At 34.5% G+C, this 18495-nt stretch overlaps 1 protein-coding gene and 1 long non-coding RNA gene across 2 annotated transcripts in view; one reads left to right on the top strand and one right to left on the bottom strand.

The window, feature by feature from the left end:
- Nucleotides 1–17438, top strand: part of LOC121384061 (cilia- and flagella-associated protein 206-like) — a 21433-nt gene extending 3995 nt beyond the window's left edge. Inside the window, exons 7-17 of the mRNA XM_041514272.1 lie at nucleotides 352–444; nucleotides 1693–1805; nucleotides 5797–5916; nucleotides 6601–6705; nucleotides 7242–7328; nucleotides 8146–8256; nucleotides 8983–9125; nucleotides 10649–10748; nucleotides 11655–11798; nucleotides 15901–15989; nucleotides 16889–17438. Coding sequence (XP_041370206.1) covers nucleotides 352–444; nucleotides 1693–1805; nucleotides 5797–5916; nucleotides 6601–6705; nucleotides 7242–7328; nucleotides 8146–8256; nucleotides 8983–9125; nucleotides 10649–10748; nucleotides 11655–11798; nucleotides 15901–15989; nucleotides 16889–17033 — 1250 coding nt within the window. The 3' untranslated portion in view covers nucleotides 17034–17438. The remainder of the gene's footprint in view (nucleotides 1–351; nucleotides 445–1692; nucleotides 1806–5796; nucleotides 5917–6600; nucleotides 6706–7241; nucleotides 7329–8145; nucleotides 8257–8982; nucleotides 9126–10648; nucleotides 10749–11654; nucleotides 11799–15900; nucleotides 15990–16888) is intronic.
- Nucleotides 3175–4247, bottom strand: LOC121384062. The gene is made up of 2 exons (XR_005959334.1): nucleotides 4140–4247; nucleotides 3175–3696 (listed from the first exon to the last, which is right to left on the bottom strand). It is a non-coding gene; the product is annotated as an uncharacterized LOC121384062 (long non-coding RNA).
- Nucleotides 17439–18495: the final 1057 nt, after the last annotated feature.

Raw genomic sequence — 18495 nt, 5'->3', positions numbered from 1 at the left:
TAAATGTCACTGTTGGTAAATTGGGTATAATGTAACCAAACAAATGCTTGTTGGTTTTGTTTTTGTCATATTCTTAACTGTTTAAGGAGTTTTAGACTATTAACTACTCAGTTGCCCCCCCCCCCCCCCCCCCCCCCAAACAAACAATCCTAGCTATGGCCCTGTATACATGTATGATATATTATTTTATTCTAGTAAAATTGTAAATTCTGTAATCTTTTAAAATGTTATTGTTGGTAATGCAATCTTAAAAGATGCATGAGCTAAGAAGGGAAGAATGCTTTTAAACAAATTCTGATGAGGATGTCTGTGAACTGTGAAATTCTAGTGTTATTTTCATTTACATTTTAGTACCTGCCATTTTGAATGAAGCTGTGCCAGCTACCACTCAGAGTGTGGACACAGAAATACAGGCTACACTGAAGTGTGCTTACGAATATACAAGTATGTACTTCAGAGATAAACTTGTTTATTATATAACATTTAGTGAAATATCTTAAAATATTTGTGAAATAAAAGTGTTATCAGTCAATTAGTGATGATAACACATTTTAGAGTAAACATTTCACTATTTCACTCTAAAATGTGTTATTGTAACTGTAGAAAGTGTTATCTTCACTGTAAGAAAGCCAGAACTATTTTACTGCTGGCATTTTAAAAATAAAGGTAAATTGCCAAAAGTTATATAATAAATAGAAAATTTCATGTTTTATGTCAAATATGATTTAAATCTCAACGTCGTGAAGTTCGCAAGCGCGATTCGTGAGATATGATTGCAAACTTCACTCGATGAGATGTAAATCATATTTGACAAAAAACATGAAATATCTGCTATTTATCTGTCTTCTAACCACTAAACAGAAGCAGAATGTATATGTGAAGAGTTCAGATGCAAAAACTGATAAATCAATTTTAGTAATTTTCTGCAAAAGAGGGGTTTTTGTTGTGCTTAATTGTAGGTAAAACCCATCAAGTCCACAATGGGTGATCTTAATTTGAAATAAGTAAAGAAAATAAAGGACAGAATTTCAGAAAACGAGTATGAAAACCAGAACATAATGCCTTGAATTGAGTAATGATAGTAGAAGTCGTTTTTGGATAAAATAGGTTAAATTGTTTTTTGTGCCTAAACTCTTCATTTAGCTCATTCATACATTATATACTGACCTTGGTCGGAAATCAATTGCCATTGGATGACTATTATGGCTATTTCCTATTCTGATAATAACTCTGAAACTGGTGGATCAAATGCTGTGGTATATGCTGTCCTGTCGGTGGAAAAATGCACAGAAAAGTCCACTGTTGTCCATCAGGTGGTAGATTATGCAGCATGGTCAGTTTCCTCTAAACAAACATTATTTAGCATGTTGCACAGTTTCATATAATGCCCACAAATTAAACAAAATGATGAGACGTCATTCAAATGTTCCTTTCTGGTCATCAGTAAATACTGCCACTATGGGACAGCACACTGAAATAGAACTGCCAATCCTTCTGTTTTTCTTGAACTAATGATGCAGTCAGATGGGCTTACAATTAAGTACCCATTGTGGCAACTTAACATACTTGGAACACGTTTACTAAAAAATCTTTTCTCTTAACTGCCTTCTCTTAACTGCCTAATAACAATATGTGGTTGGTGCATTTGTAGTATGTTAAGAGTGTAGTGGTAATATGTGTTATTTCTTGTAGCAATATTAGAGAAGATGTATAACGGAAAACCAGTGGAGGGAATTCCCATTCAGCTACTCCGAGAAGCCCTCATCAATTCCAGACAACATGAAGCATTTCTCAGAGTTATTTTGGTTTGTACATATTTTACCATTATGCATGTTTTTAATAATGTAGTGTGCATATGGATTAGGAACGATGAATGCTATGGAATAGTAGTCTTCCTATAAACAAAAAAAAACAAAAAAATGTTTTATTTAACGACGCACAACACATTTTATTTGCGGTTATATGGAGTCAGACATATGGTTAAGGACCACACAGATTTTGAGAGGAAACCCGCTGTCGCCACTACATGGGTTACTCTTTCCTATTAGCAGCAAGGGATCTTTTATTTGCGCTTCCCACAGGCAGGATAGCACAAACCATGGCCTTTGTTGAATCAGTTATGGATCATTGGTTGGTGCAAGTGGTTTACACCTACCCATTGAGCCTTGCGGAGCACTCACTCAGGGTTTGGAGTCGGTATTTGGATTAAAAATCCCATGCCTTGACTGGGATCCTAACCCAGTACCTACCAGCCTGTAGACCGATGGCCTAACCACGACGCCACCGACGTGGCGGTCCTATTATGGGAACAGTTAGGACCGTGTCAAAATATCCTTTTGACTCCACCTTAATTTTGACAAGATACAATTTTGGTCATTCAGATTTATATTACAGTGATAAAAATGAGAAGTGAAGTCAGCTAAAATTGATGACATCAGGATTTGGGGAGTTTTGTGGGGAGGGGTTAGTGTTTTGGGGGGTTTTCTCTCTTCTTTTTTTTGGTAACATGAAAGCAAAATAATTATATATTTATAGTCTGTATATTTGTGTTTTGTGTAACATACTTCCAGAGTCTTTATTGCGGAAATTTTTCTCTTATTTTGTAGACAAAGTGTTACAACTAATATCCACTAATTAAACAAAGTGCTGAGTGCTGGGATGTCATTAAATAAACAAATATTTCATAAAATCAGTCAAGAAATTAGATTAGAACTGAATGGTAGTTTCAATATGAAAACAAACCAAATGACAAAATATATCATGTGTATAGACATTGCAGGTCCATAGGAACTGAGGGACTAGGGGGTAGGGGCTGTGCTCCCTCCTCGACAAGAATGTACTTTTGGGGGGTTCTGTTCTATATAAATAAAGGTAAAACTATGGCTTGTGTACCCCCTCACTTTAGTGGATGTGACACCCTCCACTAGAAGTTGTGCCACCCTCCCCTTCAATTCAGATATCATTCCTATGGTCCTGCATTGTTGTTTGTTTTCAAAAGTCTTAAGGTTTCAGTTTATTAAAACATGTATACATTAAAATTGCAAGTTAGAGTTGATAAAAGTAGTACTAAAATGATAATTATGTAGAAAGAAAGGCTCTGTAGTACAGGTGTCACAGATGGACGAGAGATTGACTATCAGTAAGACATATTGTCCAAGAAACAAGTCAAACAAAACATTTCAACAAATTTATATACAAAATATAAATATACACAATGACGATTTCACTCCAAACATCACTACCCCAACCTTAAATTAAACCCCCCAAAAAACTGTATTCTGGTGTCCATGGTAAACCAGTCTGAGCCAACTAGCTTCTAGTCAATGTTCGAGCCTTAGTTAAATAATCATTTTCAACCAGTTCAAATTGTATCAGTATAAACTCATCTGAAATTCACTGTCATTGCGAATACTATCAGTATCTTGATGACGACCAGACACTAGCACATCTTGGATGGTTGGCTGTTGACATCTCTTGCAGATATCCTAATCACATTCCGCCACCACGCTAGTCTGTAGACATCTCTTGCAGATGGTTCTCCTACAGTTCCGCTGGCCACATCTGTGTCATCCCTCACACCCAGTTATAGCTCACATAGCTATCATAGCTCTCGTAGCTCACATACTTCTCATGGTTCTGGCTCACGCTCAAACCCAAAGGTTCTCGTGGTTCTGGCTCACGCTCAAACCCAAAAAGCTGAAACAAAAATGTCTACAAATAGGCTCACTTAATATAATTATGGCAATAAAATACCTCATTATCAAGCCCGTCTGACACTTATAAAAACTATTGTAACACAATAAACCAAATTAACCTTAACCCCTTGTTTTGTACCATATTTACTCCTGGTGCACAACAACACAAATTACGCTTAACCCTCTAATACGGTCAGTTACACAACCGAAAACATACACTATACACACACCCAAGTACCCTATAACAAAGTAAAACTACCTAAGTTATAGCACCTGATTATGCACTAATATACAACACCACTTACATGTATATCTAAATACAAACAAATAAACAACCCTATTAATAATCACCACAAACAAATTACAATTAACTAAATTGCCCTGTATTTGAGTCTTGGGGAAAAATATAGTCAAACTATCTGTCCAAAAGACTAAACCACATACCTCCTAAGAGCCATTTCCCAGTCAACTTGCCTGCTTGAAACATTCTTGACAAATGCACTGATGAACAGACAGGTGACATTTACCTTTCCCACAGCCTGCATGCTTTTTACCTGCAGCTTAATTTCCCACTGAAGAAACTCAATATACTGCTCATAAAAGGTTATGACAACGTTTTCACAATTTACCCAGTATGCTCATGCTCTACCAGATATGGACAAAATATTGGGCATTTATTATATAAACATCATAAAATACATGAAACTAATCTTTTCTGTGACAACAGGTACATCATACTACATGTTCTAGTTTACAAAATTCTGCTGAAGATTCAGTGTTGTATACCTTTGTGATCTAAGTGATAACAATAAACATTCTAATTTAGGTCCTTCTGTTGAAGTTTCAGTGTTGAATACCTTTGTGATCTAAGTGATAACAATAAACATTCTAATTTAGGTCCTTCTGTTGAAGTTTCAGTGTTGAATACCTTTGTGATCTAAGTGATAACAATAAACATTCTAATTTAGGTCCTTCTGTTGAAGTTTCAGTGTTGAATACCTTTGTGATCTAAGTGATAACAATAAACATTCTAATTTAGGTCCTTCTGTTGAAGTTTCAGTGTTGAATACCTTTGTGATCTAAGTGATAACAATAAACATTCTAATTTAGGTCCTTCTGTTGACGTTTCAGTGTTGTATACCTTTGTGATCTAAGTGATAACAATAAACATTCTAATTTAGGTCCTTCTGTTGAAGTTTCAGTGTTGAATACCTTTGTGATCTAAGTGATAACAATAAACATTCTAATTTAGGTCCTTCTGTTGAAGTTTCAGTGTTGTATACCTTTGTGATCTAAGTGATAACAATAAACATTCTAATTTAGGTCCTTCTGTTGAAGTTTCAGTGTTGAATACCTTTGTGATCTAAGTGATAACAATAAACATTCTAATTTAGGTCCTTCTGTTGAAGTTTCAGTGTTGAATACCTTTGTGATCTAAGTGATAACAATAAACATTCTAATTTAGGTCCTTCTGTTGAAGTTTCAGTGTTGTATACCTTTGTGATCTAAGTGATAACAATAAACATTCTAATTTAGGTCCTTCTGTTGAAGTTTCAGTGTTGAATACCTTTGTGATCTAAGTGATAACAATAAACATTCTAATTTAGGTCCTTCTGTTGAAGTTTCAGTGTTGAATACCTTTGTGATCTAAGTGATAACAATAAACATTCTAATTTAGGTCGTTCTGTTGAAGTTTCAGTGTTGAATACCTTTGTGATCTAAGTGATAACAATAAACATTCTAATTTAGGTCCTTCTGTTGAAGTTTCAGTGTTGAATACCTTTGTGATCTAAGTGATAACAATAAACATGTTCTAATTTACTGTTGACATTTAGCTAGCGTTGTGTAAGATTGTAACCTGTTATTTCCAGATCTTCAAGTGATTAAACATGTTCTAATTTACTGTTGACGTTTAGCTAGCGTTGTGTAAGATTGTAACCTGTTATTTCCAGATCTTCAAGTGATAACAATGCAGTTTGTTTTGTTTAACAACACCACTGGGGCGCATTGATTAATTAATCATCGGCCATTGGATGTCAAAATTTTTTGAAATCTGACAGTAGTTGATAACAATGAATAAACCAGTTTGTTGTGATTGCAGAATGATGTGATCAGCTGTGCTCAGAATGTGGAGTCCCTGGAGAACCAGTTGGCGACGAGGCTGGAGCAGCTACAGGCCACGGTCCAGTCAAAGACGGCAGTCCCCACGGCACAAGTCTATGTAGGTCATCATATACAGAGCCGGTTTATCCTAGTAGCACATGTAGCACATGCTATGGGCCCTGCACTTCAGGGGGCCCAGTGGTGATGTGTACATTTAGTTTCCCCAGGTCATTTTTCCCCTCTCCCCGAGGGGGTTGCAAAATATATATCCTGGGAAGTGGGCGCCACAGTTATTTATGCAATAGGCCCCGCAGATCCTTAAACCAACACTGTTCATATAACCATCAATTTTAATTCAGTTTTTAAAAAAAAGAAACAAAACATCCATGAGTATGAAGTGTGAATCATGTACTGGGTAGGGCCTACATATGGTGGTTCACATTCTAGGTAAATACACTGAGATCTGACAGACTTTCATTGGACACAGGTTTACATGTGAAGAGAAACAGAATGAAACAATTTATTAAGCAAACCAGCGACACTATATTCATGGTGACTTCTGCTAGTTTTCTTCTTTTTATAAAAAAAAAAGAAGTTATCCTCGGCTATTTTCATTACACATTATGAACATGTTGGAGGGTGGAGTGGAGGAAGTAATATAAAATCATGCATATTTTCATGTCATTATTCTTTTTCTTTAAATATCTGTCATAGATAATTGTTTTATTCTTATAGTTTTTATTATCACAGTATTATATGATGTTGCTTGATAATTCTAGAGTGGCTTGTTTTTCTGTTTCAGCCACAGTTTATCCATCTGTCACAGCTGTGGAGTGGCTTCCAAGATGAAATGGTACTTCTCAGTGTTCTCAGCAACATCCTGGCTAGTTTGGAACCATTTTCTCGGGTGGGTAACCATCAGGAGCCTAATTCATTAAACTCTCGCAACTTTGCGATCTCGCAGTGCAATGTTAAAAGACTTACAAAGAGGATGCTTTGTCGTCTAGCAGAGCGTTAAGAGACCTTTGTGAATTAGGCCCCAGACTAGCACAATTTTCACACATTTAAACAATTTAGAGCATCTAATAGCTACTCATTAAAACAATGTTTAAAAATGGAATACATTTATCTCTTCCATCTTCAATATAGTTAATTATACATCTTAATATCAAAATCATTAAACTGATACCATATATTTTTTGGTTTTGGCTTTTGGTTCCAACAAACATCTAGAACATATCAGTTTGTTTTTTAACCTAGTCATACAAGGATGTGCTGTTGTGGGTTTTTTTTTTATGGGGGTGAGCAAAGGGGTATTTATTTGGGTTGTTTGGGGGTGGGGGTGTGTTTGTTTTTGTTTTTTTTACTACATATGTACTTAAGTGGGTTTAACTAATGTACAAATTTGTGAACGTGAAGATTTATGAACTTTCGTCTTCTCAGGGTCATAAAGAAATGTTCACAGAAGATATCCTTTCTCCACATCTGGAAGGGGAAGTTACTAAAACAGATGAACAAAGAATAAATGAGGTAATTTATGTGCTTGATTTATATAAATGTGAACACAATAGCTGTGTATATACACAATTGCACCGAGTCTCCCCTGGGTTGTCATGCCACAATCAGAAGAGATCAGGCTCTTTCTAAGGGCCCCATGGGCAACCTAGGGAGACACCCCAGCATCAACGAGGTCTTAATAACGAACTACTCTCATCCTACTAAGTTCCAAACCTATATGTAGCTCCCTACCTTTTATATTTAGAACGACCATCAAAATTGTGCCAAACTTCATTCATCAAAATGCGCACCATTTCCCTTTGGCTTAATCCTATGGGACATTCCAAATTACACAGCACCATACCAGCCCCTGCCTGTTACCGACTACGGTTGGACTGCTGGTGCTCCCTTGAACCTGCCAGTGCAGGCGGTCCCTCCTTCACCCACCCCAACCCTTTTCCTGTCCTGGACGCAACAGTTTGAGGCCAGTACCTGTGCCCAGGACAGGCGTGCGCTACAACAACTTGCTCTGAACGTACACGTTAAACAATTTCCCAATTCCCCAATAAATGTGAACAGATGCTGTATGGCAACTACACAGGCTACATGTATAACTGTATTGATGGTTTATCACAAATATTTTAAGATGAGATCAGAAAAGATTTTACTAGTGTCTTATGTAAACGTTTTACAAAAATATGTTTTAAAAAAGTACTTAATGACATTTTTAGAAAATTTGCAAAGACATTGTTTATTAATTTGTTTTAAATCTATTGAATTAGGGCTACAATACTAAGGTTAACATATAATTTTTATATATATGTTGCTGTCTCTTGTTATGTTCTTTTAGACAAGTGGGGAAGAAAATCGCGTGAAACCTGAAATGCTCAGACTGGAACATCTTAGTTGGCTTTTTCCTGAAACCACAAAAAATTTCCATAAACTTCCTTTGCAATACAGAGTGAGTATCTTTACTTTAGCCTCCTTTAAAAAGAAGTTGGCTTGCCAATGGTTAGGTATTTTCTGGCAAAAAAGTCCTTTATTTACTGTAAAATGTTCAACCAATGCAATAATTTAAATTTATTTTATAATATACAGGTAGGTATATATTTATCCCACAATCACTGTATACATTGGCATGATATGATGACTAGATAAATCTCTATTAATATAGATCACGTGACATAAGCCCGACTCGACTTGAGCGTTTCAGACTAGATTTTTAATAAACATACTCTTTAAATCATTTGTTTAATGAAGTACAGTAAATACAAATAACTTTTATTTTTGCAATAATAATACAAAATTTGTATATTTATTATGAATTAGAGTTTAGAAACACTTTTTGAATGTGTCAGAATGTAGCTAGTGTCTTACAAAAAATAACGTTATGTACCTTGTATGACGTCATCTGGCAAAAAGCCTTGCTAGGTTGACGATACTCCATTTGCTTACACAAAAATGGAATAAATAATGATTTTCCAACTATTCCCGTAGGATTGCAGGATAAAAGAAATAACTGGTTACTGTCTTAAGATATCGGCTTTATCCTGCTCAGGTCGAATGGTCGCCAATTCTAACCTTCACAGGATAAAGCCGATATCGTAAAACAGTAATCAGTTATTCCCTATATATACTATTATATATATATTTGTGTTTCTATAATGTTTCCATGTTCAACCCATAGGGATACTGTGCTCTAACAGTAGGCAAATATGATCGACTGTTGCTCCCATCAAATCCTGAAATAGGTGTGTTGAGGTTTCGAGACAAACATTATGCATTTTCAAACAAAGACGCAGCAGTTGAGTTTGCTCAGAACCCTGAAATGTAAGTACGGGTAACATACCTGTTTGTATAATTAACCTAATCAGGGGCCATTCAACAAATATGTAACACTCTGGGAGGGGGGGGGGGGGGGGTGTGTGTATCATTGGATGTGTTATGAAACATTTATGAGGGAGGGGGGTGTATCATTGGATGTGTTATGAAACATTTATGAGGGAGGGGGTGTATCATTGGATGTGTTATGAAACATTTATGAGGGAGGGGTGTGTGTGTATCATTGGATGTGTTATGAAACATTTATGAGGGAGGGGGTGTATCATTGGATGTGTTATGAAACATTTATGAGGGAGGGGGTGTATCATTGGATGTGTTATGAAACATTTATGAGGGAGGGGGGTGTATCATTGGATGTGTTATGAAATATTTATAGGGGGTGTATCATTGGATGTGTTATGAAACATTTATGGGGGGGGGGTGTATCATTGGATGTGTTATGAAACATTTATGAGGGAGGGGGTGTATCATTGGATGTGTTATGAAACATTTATGAGGGAGGGGGGTGTATCATTGGATGTGTTATGAAACATTTATGAGGGGGGGTGTATCATTGGATGTGTTATGAAACATTTATGAGGGAGGGGGGTGTCATTCAAAACAATTGTCTTATTTTATTAACCCTTTGACGGGGAGAATGACATTTACGTCGTTCACCGCTTTAAGGGGAAAGTGACATCCGTGTCGTTTAGCAGTGTTGTGAATCATACATGGGTTTTTTTCACTATGCATTGCATGCGAGTGCAGGTTTTTTCTGTTATTAATTTAACAGGAAATATAATTTAATTAATAAGAAAGGTAACTCTTACTTACTGCAATAATTTGTTAACTTTACGACACTTAGTTAACGTTAATTGGCAATAACGTAAACAAAATGGTGGCACCCATGAAATTTGCATGTGATTTGTTGGCTGTTTTTATGTACAAAGCAACTGTTATAATAAACTGTACATAAATGCTTTTAAATTCTACATAGTTAAATAATATATCTATTTTTACTACTTTACAGTTATTCTTTTTGTTATTTTATGAATTAAAGTTGAATTTGATCGACTATTTTTTTATATTTCTATTTTGTACTTAACCAAAGATTTCCCCCAATAATTATTATGTCATAATGACAGGCAAAGTTGGGGGAGAATATTGATAAACATTATTTAATTTTAGAGGGTCGAGTGGTCTTAGCAATACAAAATGTTACAAGGGAGGAGGTATAAAAAGGCGAAATTGTTGAATAACACTGGTGCATTTTCATTTCATTTACATTTTTAAATAAATGTTCACATTTCAATTCAATATGCTACTAAATAAAGTCCAAGTTTTTATGTTTCATTTGACATAGATAACACATTAAATGAAGAAAAATATAGTTTTAACATTAACTAAAACTATTCCCACTTGTATTTGTTTTAAATTTTGGGGCGATTTTTTGTGTGTGGTTTTTGGTGTTTTTTCAAATAATAGTGTAATTGTATGTGCCTTGCATTAACTCCTATTACTGGTATTGGCAGGTATATACAGCTTGCAGCAGAAGGTGCCAAGAAAAGTCCTGAACTGATACAGCTGCTTGAATTACATACTCAGTTCTCAGCTATTACTCCATATTCACAGGTTTGTATATTTTAATAACAGAAAGCCCATATTTGCCTACACTTTTCTTTGCATTCAGTCATCTGTTAGAAGTAAGTAATCCATTTTGTATGGTAAACAATTTCTAATTTTGTTAATAATTTGTAAACAACTTCTGAACTGTGTTTTACAGTTATAATTATATAAATTGTTTTAAAACTTAAATGCATCTTTTAATATACTATTGCATTCATAGCACATTTTTCTACTAAAACATCTCCCCATCCCTTTGTTTGGTATTCTGTCTTGTTTTTTCTGTCAGTTTTAACAATATTTGAAATTCCCTATATAAATCTGTCATCATTTTGCTGTCCAAATCTACATGCAGGTCCCCGTCTGTTAAAACAATAGGTACCTGTCTTGTGGCCAGGAAATTATGGAAGGAAATAAAGATATATAGACACATATTTATGTGGAGAAATGTTTAGTTTTATTATGGTTTTGTTGAATACAATTAGCTCATTTAAGTAAGCTTGGATACTTCTTTTTAAGTCTGTTGATAACTCTCCTTGCCGTATTTACTTTTAAAAACACATATTATGTAAATTCATTGTGTGTACTATGAAAAAGTGCATATAAAAGATATCTTGATGATACCTGACTGTATATAATAAATATGAATATTAATTTTTTTAAATGTCTTAGCCGATTCTTTAGACCAAGAATCCTATTTGCCATATTTTAAACACCTTATTGCTATCGACTAGCAATGTTCAAGGGTATCTTTAAATAAACTTTTTGTCTTTTTTTTCTTCACACAAATTCTGATCATGTGGAATACTAGTATATAACAGACAGTTAATTAGTTATTTGTGATTCAGTCATTGCCGATAACATTAGTTGAATGATATTTTGGTATTTTATTTAGTATATTATGGTTTTATACAGGGACGTGACACGGGGAAGATGATAGAAAAGCCTATAACAAAGTGTGACACCGCTTCACAGACAGACACTCACATACTGGAGTCCAACATTGTCAAATCATATGAATGGAATGAATGGGAACTCAGGCGGAAAGCCATAAAACTGGTGAGACCATGCATTTTAAACAGACTTATAATTAGTATAAATGAAATTTTATATACATATATATATTTTTTGTTGTTGTTACAGTTATGATGTGATTCTAATTCAACACATTTGTAAGAACGAATCTGATTGGATCTCTGCTAAAAATTTCAGGTGGTAAAATCACCGATATACCGGTCGCAAAATTTCTGGCAGAAATACGTCACAGGTTAAGTGAAGAACAGGGTTGTTTTGTAATGACGTCATAAAGACAATTTCTGTAGCGTTCATGTTACGTACAGAAGTCGTTAAATACTGAGAAGTTTTTATGTCAAAAATGAACATAATTATTCTTTATTAGTCATTATCTAATCACGAGCGCTGATTAAATATGTCAAATTATACAACTATGTTCGAACCGCTAACTGTCCGACCACCCATCGTCTGTTAATGGGCTGCCTAATGACGTCACCAGCTGGTGACGTTTATAGGCTTATTCTTACTACAAATGTGACAATTTCCTATTCAAAATCAACCAGCAAACAGTTTAATTAGAATAGGGATAACCCTACTATGTTTTCCGATTTGCAGACGTATATCGGTGGTTTTACAGTCGCAAATTTACCATTTTATTTATAAAACCACCGATATACGTCCGCAAATCGTAAAAGACAGTAGGGTTATCCCCTAATTATGAGTATTGCTGCGATTGGCCACCTCAGATACCTGGATTAGGGCTAGCTCTAGATGAGTAAAACATTTTGCCAAATTATTTTATACAATGCTGAAATCACAGTTATTTTCCAACAAAATACCATTTATTACATGAAATTTGTTCACCAATTTAAAATAAAATTCGCCAATTATTCATCAGTTGGCAAATTTGGCAAGTGGCAGAGCTAGCCTTGCTGGATTGGTATCCAAAGTGTTAACCCATATGCCACACTGAGGCTAAGCAATTAGACTTTAGAAGGGGATAATCGTATATTAGAATGAATGAATGAATGAATGTTTAACGACACTCCAGCACGAAAAATACATCGGCTATTGGGTGTCAAACTATGGTAATGCAAACAAATAAGGTAATGATCAACATCAATATAAAAATTCAAGATTTAAACAAAAACAGTGTAAAGAACTGTGCAAAGATACAAATATCACAGATAGATACCGACTTTTACTAAAAATTTCAATTTGTGATGTATTGGCCATTCTCAAAGAGAATGTTACACCCCTGCACCACGGTGAGGTTACAGCACGTGCAGGGGTCGTATATTAGAATGCAGGAAAACCTACTGAAGTGAACATCAATTGTAAAAAACAAAAAGATATATATATTCTCAGGATGACAGCATATACCACGATTCTTTTGCAATAGCTTCAGCCTTCTGCAGCCAAGTGTGAGGGTTTTTGTTGTCATACATCCATTACACCTTGCATCCACTTGTCATAGCACAAATTATTTTGAGTGGAGTGGTTTAGCATGTAATTTATTTGGTTTAATCAATATTTATTAGCAAATCAAATTTGGGATTGGCCAACAGGCAAGTGCCTATATTAAGGCCTCTCCCTACATTTAACAAATATACATGTTATACATCAAGATGGCTAGAACAATATTACAAAAAAGATAACACGGATAGTTGGGGGAATAGAAGAGAGTAGTGTGTAGAAGAAACAAAGAATAAATAGCAAACAATTAGAATGGTTAAATGATCTCGAAATGCTTACTATTAATAAGAAAATTCTGAACAGATTTAAATATAGAGATATTTTCTTGGACACTTAAATTTGAATCTCCAAATAGCAAAGTATGACACTTGAGATTATAATAGTTCAGTAAATGGGTATTGCGAGCTGCAACATATATTGGGCAAAAACATAAAAAATGTTCTGCATCTTCAACTGGATGGCCACAAATACAAGATGGGGTATCTGTCACATGTCGTACAAATTTGTGACCATTCAAATCACTGGTACCCAAACGGAGTCGGCTATGTAGAATCTGTTGCCATCTATCACCTTCATAAAAATAAGATGGAACAGCAGGGTCGTGTTTGTTCATTTGTATTTTAAACAATTTTAATGAAGAAGAATTTCTAGTATCAGGCAACAGATTATTCCATAATTTTACTGCTGAAGGAAAGAAGGAGTTCGAAAACAATTTTGTTCGCCAAAAATATGTTTGTAGATTCTCCACATTACCCATATAGTATTCATTACGTTCTGCAGCAGTGAGGTAGTTGTAAGGTTAAAAAAGTTGGTAACATGTTGTTTGAAAGTTTATATATCATACAGAGTTTATGTCGCTTCCTCCTTTCTAGTAAAGGTATGAAACCGGTTTCTCTATATAACAACTGGTGAGATGTTCCTCTAACAGCACCACAAATTGTACGAAGAGCATCTAATTGGAGATTTTCAAGGGTGTTTGCCTGATATATAGTACAGTTGTCCCAAATTATATCTGCATAGTCAAATATGGGAAGAATAAACGATCTATATATTTTTTCTAATGCCTTTCTAGATAATCTGAATTTGAATGAACGAAGACAATTTATCATTTTACTGGCCTTATCCACAATATCTTTCATATGACAGTCCCATTCTCTAGATTTTTGAAACGTTAAACCCAAATGTTTATGAACCTCAACCTTAGATATCTGAACATTGTCTAGGTTATTTGTCTAAGAATAACCTAGGATTATCAGTGTTTACATTTTTACGACTAAAAGCCATTGTTTCAGTTTTATTAAGACTAAATTTTACTAACAATTTTTTTGCCCATCTATTAAGACACACTAAGTCTGTGTTTAAAATTTTATAACATGCATTAGGATTTTCAACAGTTATATATAGCAAAGTATCATCAGCAAACAGTCGTATATTTGAAGTGATATCACTTACAATATCATTTATATATATCAAAAACAGAATAGGACCAAGGACGGAACCTTGGGGGACACCTGCAGGGACAGTCTTGATATGAGAAAAATGGTTATGCAATACTACACGCTGTTAACGATGGAATAGATAACTTTCAAACCATGCTAATAATTTTCCTTTTATACCAACATTTTCCAATTTGTGAATTAAACCCTTGTGCCAAACTCTATCAAAAGCTTTACTTATATCACAAAATACTGCTCTAACTTCATGTAATGTAATGTAAATGTAATTTATTTGTTGTATTGTCAATTTACTACAGAGGCATAAACAGTCTCCATTGTTACCTGTGTCTTCGCTTATAAAAGTTTTCTCTGAACTTGAAGCTGCAGGCTTAAAATGTAAACTAAAAACACAGTACAGTTTGCAACTCCCAAGTTAGGTTAGTGTTGAGACATTAAAGATTTTCTAAGCACCATTCAGACTGATGTCAAATCAATTGAAAACTGATTCACAAACTATAGTAAAAACAAAATCTAGCTAAGCCAATATTTAAGCCATTTTACTCATCATGATAGCTGATTGATTAGTGTTCAATCTCTGAAAACTTAAGAATTTAGACATGTGACAAACTGCAGGATCAATCCCCAATGAAATGCAACTTAAAGTCCGAATCAAATTGTTAACAACTATGATAAATTGCTCTCCTACCTTTAATTATCGTTAAGATTTTCTCCACTTTTTGTTCAAACATAAATCTTGAAAAAACCTTTACAAATTTTTTATCCAAAATATTATTAGGTCTGTTTATTGGTTTAAACAATATTTATTTCTGTTTATGTTAACAGATGGGATTGATCAACAGGCATAGCCTATATAAAGACCTTTTCCTACATTATACAACTCAAATATTAACTGGTCAACAGAAAGTACAAAATATGCATTTAGTGTTGAAGAATATAAAACAAATATATATTTAACCTGTCAAAATATAAATATTCGTATATAGATTAGAACAGAGAGACAAGAATAAAGGAAGTGAAATTGTGAATTGCTTTGCAGATGAGACTGTTTTCTTGTAGTGTTAAGTTGGGATCGCCATATATTAATGTGTTGATATTTAAATTTAAATGATTTAGCCTGGATAAGTAGGACTGGAACTCTCTAGTATATAGAGGGCAAAATAACAGGAAATGTTAAACAACAGTCAGATGTCTGATGAAAACCATTTTCTTTTCAGACAAACTTAAGGACAAGGATAACACATTCAATGCAAACGAACTTGAGCAACCTACGAAGAGATAATGTTACACAAGTTTATTTACCAAAGTAAGTTAATAATAATAGGCAGGCATGTACATGTACTTGTTTGTTTCCCGGTTTAGAAACAAACACAATTATACTGAAAAAGGATAATGTCTTTTTTAAAGCAGATTTTCTTTTTCACATGCACATGTAATCAGTTGCATATTGGGTGGAGTACATGGGGAGGTATTTGCCCCATGGTGCTAAATTGAAACTTAGGGCAAATTAACAACCAGTTTTAAGATATTTGCCCCTGGGTGCTAAATTGATTTAAGATGGGTACAAATTAACAACCAGCTTACTTATTTGACCGTGCAGGACTCATCTTTCAGAGACCTGATTTTAGGATCAAGTATTATCGTAGAGTGGATTACCATGTAGGTTACAATTAAGTTATAGAATGTGCAACTTGAAGAGGGGGTGAAAATTGAATATTTGTGGGTGGCAAGTAAAATTTTGCCATTGTAATTATCTTTTCATACATATATAGCCCAATGGGCCCACTGACGGGGATCAATCCTAGATTGACTGTGCATCAAGCGAGTGCTTTACCACTGGACTACATCCCACCCATATACAATGAAACCTCTTAAAACCGGAACCTCTATAAACCAGAATTCCCACAAAACCAGATGTTTTTCATGGTCCCTTTTTAAATATCTGTGCAAGAGAGAACCTCTCTAAACCAGATAACTCTTAAAACTGGACTTTTTACTTGGTCCGGAGGGTGTCCGGTTTAGAGGAGTTTCACTGCATAATTATCTCTGCATATAGTACGCAGATGTAATTATTTCTGCATATAGTACGCAGATGTAATTATCTCTGCATATAGTACGCAGATGTAATTATATCTGCAAATATTACACAGTAGAACAAATTGTGTGGATTTCTTTCTTTTTCATAATCCATTATTTGTCTTGCAGAGAAAATGCCACCCAGACAAAAGAAGACTCCTACAGCAACGTGCCAAAACCACAAGTTTTCCTTGCGGGCCTGCGTGGTGGAGGAATGAGTGTACAAACCGACATGATTAAAGTTGACCTCACAATAGACGTAGATCAGACCTAAGTTTTGTTATGGAACCATTACACTCCAATCAATATGACTGGTCCTAATTATGTCTGTTTTCACAACCCCATATTGGATATATATTTGAAAGAAACGTTGTGGTTTTTTTTGTTAAACTTGTTTGAATGATAGATTGTGTTTTTCCATCCAGATATCATTGATAGACATTGTGGTGTGGATTCCATTAATGAAGACGGCTACTATCTAGTACATCAAACCTAGGACGTATTTATTTTAATTATGTGTACAAACACACCTTGCCAAATTAATGAAGTAATGCACTTTAACAGAAGGAAACTTGACAATATTGAGTATTTCACAAAATGTTTTTAGCCCAATTTTTCAACTCTTATCCATGTGTTATTGTTACAGTACATGTAATGTGCATTAAATTTTCAGAATGTTCAATTGTTTCGTTATTGAAGTATACAGCACAGTTACGTACAATGTATGTCCATGACATGTCGACTCTACAGATAAACCTACCCACCTTATGGATTTATCAATAAAACAATTTTCACATCCTTATGGGTTGGATTACTTCACATTAACTATTAATGGAATCATAGGAATTATTTCCAGCATTAAAATTCACTATAGGTTTCCTGGGTTTCTTAACAATACAATCACGTGAATGTGTTTATTATCCTGGTAAATTCATAATGAAGTTGTAACATATGGCAGCTGGAATTACACAGAAGAATTGATCCATTTATATTGATCAACAACAGCCAATGAAACTCCTATTATATCTCGATGAACATAATTCATTATGAAGTTGTAACATATGAGATATGGTAGCTGGAATTACACAGAAGAATTGATCCATTTATATTGATCAACAACAGCCAATCAAACTCCTATTATATCTCGATGAACATAATTCATTATAAAGTTGTAACATATGAGATATGGTAGCTGGAATTACACAGAAGAATTGATCCATTTATATTGATCAACAACAGCCAAACTCCTATTATATCTCAGTGAACATGACAACTGACTAGCTTGGAATTTTACTATTTAGGTTATTAGTAATGATACAGAATGAGACTACAGCACACAAGTGTTGCCAGTGTTAAAGGTGCAGACCCTAGTTTTAACCCGTGAAAATGAACACCAAGTTTAGTTAATCAACAAACCTGTAACACATCTGGATAAAGTTACAATAGAGTGAAACTAAAGTCTGTGAGGTCTAAATGGGGATATATAACGTCTAAAAATATATTAGAGTTTGGCTCGATAACTGTTACTTCTCAGACGAATGTGTATTTTTAGGATTATAAAAAAATTATTTAGGGGTATTACAAAATCTTGGATTACCAGAAATGCTAAAATGAATAATCTAAACAAAATATCATTAATTTCTAATTTTAATTATCAAAATGGCTCTTAGACTAATAGTGAAAAATACATCGTAGTGTTTAAAAACCAGGGTCTGCATGTCACTTTAGGGAGACTG

Source organism: Gigantopelta aegis, chromosome 10 (genome assembly GCF_016097555.1).
Source record: "Gigantopelta aegis isolate Gae_Host chromosome 10, Gae_host_genome, whole genome shotgun sequence".
NCBI classification, from domain to species: Eukaryota; Metazoa; Mollusca; class Gastropoda; order Neomphalida; family Peltospiridae; genus Gigantopelta; species Gigantopelta aegis.
The sequence above is the reverse complement of the archived record's forward strand: the minus strand, read 5'-3'. Positions and strand labels throughout refer to the sequence as shown.